The sequence below is a fragment of the Oncorhynchus kisutch genome, unplaced genomic scaffold, assembly GCF_002021735.2.
Source record: "Oncorhynchus kisutch isolate 150728-3 unplaced genomic scaffold, Okis_V2 scaffold1040, whole genome shotgun sequence".
Taxonomy (NCBI): Eukaryota; Metazoa; Chordata; class Actinopteri; order Salmoniformes; family Salmonidae; genus Oncorhynchus; species Oncorhynchus kisutch.
In genome coordinates this window covers 8829-13099 of record NW_022262985.1, presented here as the reverse complement: position 1 = coordinate 13099, position 4271 = coordinate 8829, and the positions used below count along the sequence as shown (strand labels likewise).

General features: G+C 43.2%; 1 protein-coding gene across 3 annotated transcripts; it reads left to right on the top strand.

The window, feature by feature from the left end:
- LOC116364220 (L-rhamnose-binding lectin CSL3-like) lies at positions 1 to 3254 on the top strand. 3 transcript variants are annotated; one of them, XM_031817466.1, is made up of 9 exons: positions 1 to 129; positions 389 to 424; positions 505 to 549; positions 690 to 825; positions 952 to 1070; positions 2339 to 2383; positions 2484 to 2619; positions 2697 to 2804; positions 3024 to 3254. In XM_031817466.1, the coding sequence occupies exons 1-8, from the start codon at positions 99 to 101 to the stop codon at positions 2800 to 2802; spliced, it is 654 nt and encodes a 217-aa protein (XP_031673326.1). In that variant the 5' UTR covers positions 1 to 98; the 3' UTR covers positions 2803 to 2804; positions 3024 to 3254. The 3 variants fall into 3 exon arrangements, with proteins under 3 accessions (XP_031673326.1, XP_031673323.1, XP_031673327.1); XM_031817463.1 differs by having other exon boundaries at positions 2 to 129; positions 3053 to 3254; XM_031817467.1 differs by lacking the exon at positions 389 to 424 and having other exon boundaries at positions 39 to 129; positions 3053 to 3254.
- The last annotated feature ends 1017 nt before the right edge of the window (positions 3255 to 4271 follow it).

The window sequence follows — 4271 nt, the reverse complement described above, 5'->3', positions numbered from 1 at the left end:
AAATTAAGACATGTCACATAACATAAATACCAGGTGTATTGGATCTTGTTATCATCAGTTGCATTTTCTCTGTTAGTACCACTCCTGTACCTGGCATCATGTGCATTTTGAGACTGACGGTGGTCACATGTGAGTATACAAAATCTGTATCTGATGCAGATTAGAATTTAAATATATATGACAATGTTTGTATTTGTGAGTGAAAAGAAGTACATGTAATATGATTTGAGGGACATTCAGTTCCTTTTAGGCAAAAAGTTATTCAAAGCATGGAATATGAGACCAAATGCTGAACTTGCGTATAGAGACCAATGCTGAGTTGTAGCTTCATGGTCCAAGTGCATATGATGTTGAATGTTGCTGAACTAGCTGTGTGATGTTGTTTCAGTGCTGGCTACAGCTTGCTGCACACTAACAGATGGAGGTACTGTATGTAATAATGATGATACTACTTAACCAAGCTAATGTGAGTGGTGTGTAATTCCTGTTTATTTGTCCTGGCAGCAATCAGCATCACGTGTGAAGGCTCTGATGCTTTACTGCAATGTGGTAAGCTAGTCCACACTGCTGAACAGTATACTCACCGACCACCTATGATCGTTTATACTGTAGATTAGCGTCACTAGCCCACACCATAGAGACCCATACTTGGCTCTCCTTCGTGCCTCACTGTTCTCCATCTCCCTCAGATGGAGGTAAGATCCATATCAAGCGTGCGAACTACGGTCGTCGTCAACACGATGTTTGTTCTATTGGGCGCCCTGATAACCAACTCACCGACACCAACTGCCTCAGCCAATCCTCCACCAGCAAGATGGCAGAAAGGTACTAGAACCTGTAACTCCTTGGCTGTAGTGTAAACAACCACCAGCAAGATGGCAGAAATGTGCTGGAACCTGTTGTGTTTACCTGTATGAACTCATGACCTCAACATGTCTTTGAAACACACAGATGCGGTGGGAAGAGCGAGTGTATTGTCCCTGCATCCAATTTCGTTTTTGGAGACTCCTGTGTCGGGACTTATAAGTACCTGGACACCAAATACTCCTGTGTCCAACAGCAAGAAACAAGTCAGTCTCTGAATGTGTGCTAATAATATTTAGTATTTAGTATTTAATAGTATTTAGTATTTAGTATTTAATATTTAGTGTTGGTATGACTGTGTCATGTTGGGACATTGTTTAATTCTCCTACCCACTTTTAATCTTGTAAAAAAGTAAGCTCAGCTGATTGCTAGAAAAGGAATATAATGGGTTGGTTCCCCTATGGTACCAGCTTGTTAACTTTTGTTTCTCCAAGTGTAAACCACCCTCAACTGCTAACTAACCCTAGCAAGCTGTGGATATGCAACTTGTTTAGTTTGAGTAGCCTATAGGGAGGTCAGAGACCTGGCAGTGTGGTGCCAAGATGCCGAAGGAACTGGTAGTGGACTACAGGAAATGGAGGGCTGAGCCCTTCCCTGCCAGGAGGCTAAAAGGATTGGTGTCAGCCCTCCGATTCTGAATTCTACACCATTGAGAGCTTTTTGACTGGCTGCATCACCACTAGGTATGGCATCTGACCACAAGGTGCTACAGAGGGTATCGCGTACGGCCCAGTACATCAGAGGCCGCGCTCCCTGCATCAGGATTTCGACACCACCTGTGTCGGCAGGCTCTACATTGTCAAAGACTCGCACCCCCCAAGTTATACTGGTCTCTGCTACTCCATAACAAATGGTACGGCTGCACCAAGTCTGGAACCAACAGGACCCTGAAAGGCTTCTACTTCCCCCAAGCCTTAACTGCTGAATGACTATCTGCATTGACCCTTTTTGCAGTAACTTTTTTGACTTGTCTCATATGCTGCTGCTGTTCCTTGTTAAATTGACATATCTAGCTCAATTAGCCAGCAAGAACATGGAAGGCAAGTGTCAAGCTTATATGATGCTTGTGCACTTAATCTGGTTTACCATGTTTCAGTGAACGGTAACTAGCTAGCGCAACTCCTACAGTTTTGCAGGGTTTATAGCCAATCTGACAGATGGCACAAACTGCACAGATTGGGTGTAGCGGGGTCGACTTTATTTTTTCAACAGTTTAGGTCTAGCCAGCCAGTTTGCTTAAAATGTTAGCATTTCGAGAACTGCTCATAAGGAAGTGAAACTAAAAGGTAACGGTGGAAGATGACGCGCCTAACTTTTTGTACTTTGGTTCATGCTAACGAGTTTATAATGACTTTTAGAAAAATGCACCTGAAATCAACATTCCCTGTCAGTGCGCATCACTAACACTTCACCAGGCTAATGTATGTCTTAATTTGTCTGGCCAGTGGTGTAACTCCTGTGTTGTCTTTGCAGTAAGCAGCATCATATGTGAAGGCTCTGATTCTCAACTACTATGTGGTAAGCTGGTCAACACTACCGTACAGTTTAATCATGTGGTGCCGTGTATATTAGTCACTAGCCCACACCAACACCAAGGTTTGTCCTTTCTCTTCCTCAGATCGAGGTGAGATCCGTATTCAGCGTGCCAACTATGGTCGTCGTCAACACGATGTGTGTTCCATTGGGCGCCCACATCAACAACTCAAAAACACCAACTGCCTCAGCCAATCCACCACCAGCAAAATGGCAGAAAGGTACTGAAACCTTCAGTGTGCATTTAGCTGTAGGAAGTCATTGGCTGTGGTGTTAACCTCTACCTGTTGACACACAGGTGTGATGGAAAGCGCCAGTGTATCGTCAAGGTATCCAACTCTGTGTTCGGTGACCCCTGTGTCGGAACCTATAAGTACTTGGATGTGGCTTACACCTGTGACTGAATGTGAGTTTTGTATAGGTGCACATGACTGGGAACTAGAATTCGTGTTGTATTTTACCTTTATTTAGCATGGCAGTTAAGAACAAATTCTTAATTTCAATGATGGCCTAGGAACAGTGGGTTGACTGCCTGTTCAGGGGCAGAACGAAATATTTGTACATTGTCAGCTCATGATTTGTACTTGCAACCTTTCGGTTACTAGTCCAACTCTCTAACCACTAGGCTACCCTGCTGACGATTTTGTCTTGCAGGATATCTTCCTGGGGAACCTGAAGATGTACAAGGCTTCTGGGATATCTTCATCAGGTCGTGCTGTTTTCCTCCAACCCGTGTACATTGTGCTGAAGCATTTCTTAAACAATTTCTGAACTGTGGCTGAATTAAACGAAGCGGCAGGAAGACGATACTAGTTGCCTCTTGTACATTAATAAATGTCACACCAATATTACTGAACATGTGTCCTTTATTCTCTCTTACTGGTCCTAATTCGTATGCATCAACAGCTAATCTGGTCACAAAGCAGGCCTGGATAGGTAAACATTTTAATACAATGTGTAGACTCTACAAACCTTGCTCGTTAAGTGGTTGGCTCATGAACCAAATGTTCCCTTTCTGTGTAGATTCAGTTTGACTATTTCATCTGGTAATAAACATACTTACAGGGAAGCTGCCCAACCACATCACATTAGTCATCTAACAGCCTCTTAGCCAGAGACACAAAGGGTCAACGGCACGTCGACAGATCTCCCACTGTCAAATGGGGACCTGACCGATACAGCCATCCAAGAGCTGCCCCTCAAGCATCAGATTCCACCCTGAGAAATACATTGAATTCCATTCCCTGCCCCATGCACCACCAATGAACGAGAAACATACAGGCCAATATAACAGCAAGGCCAACGGTGTATGGAACCATGTCCATCTATGAGCATTTGAATGAGTGTATGCATTTGTACAAACACCTGCATGGCATCAGCCTCAACTGTATCAACAAAGCCCCTCAGTGTCATTCAAATGTATTTGGAATTAATCCTTTGCCCAGCAACTCCACTCCCCCTTATCTCCAATTCCACATCCCAAACCTCAGCTTCCCTTAGCCCATCCCACCTGTCTCTGCTGGCCAGACACTACGCAGCATATTTCAACTATGCTGTGATTAACATACAATTTCTATTGAATAGACTACAGGTTGAGAAACTATAATAGTATTATAATATTTGACTTGCTCTCCAGATCTCTAGAAGGGTATTTAGTGTCAATTTTAGATCAATGTTTTGCATTTTCAACCATTCCTGAGAAGCTACTTGAGGGAAATACTCAAATAAATGGTCAATTGATTCTGTATTCTCAACTAAATCTGCATGAGCTGAAAAGCACAAGTCTTGAATTAACTCATAAACCCTGTCCCATGGAATCGGTAAATCAAATATCGCTTCCCAACTATTTTGCAGTCTAAATGACACAACATCC

Coding starts and splice junctions, on each gene's coding strand:
- LOC116364220 (XM_031817466.1), top strand. CDS start 99: ATGTGCATTTTGAGACTGACGGTGGTCACAT. Junction 826..951: donor ACCAGCAAGATGGCAGAAAG/GTACTAGAACCT, acceptor TGAAACACACAG/ATGCGGTGGGAAGAGCGAGT. Junction 2,620..2,696: donor ACCAGCAAAATGGCAGAAAG/GTACTGAAACCT, acceptor GTTGACACACAG/GTGTGATGGAAAGCGCCAGT.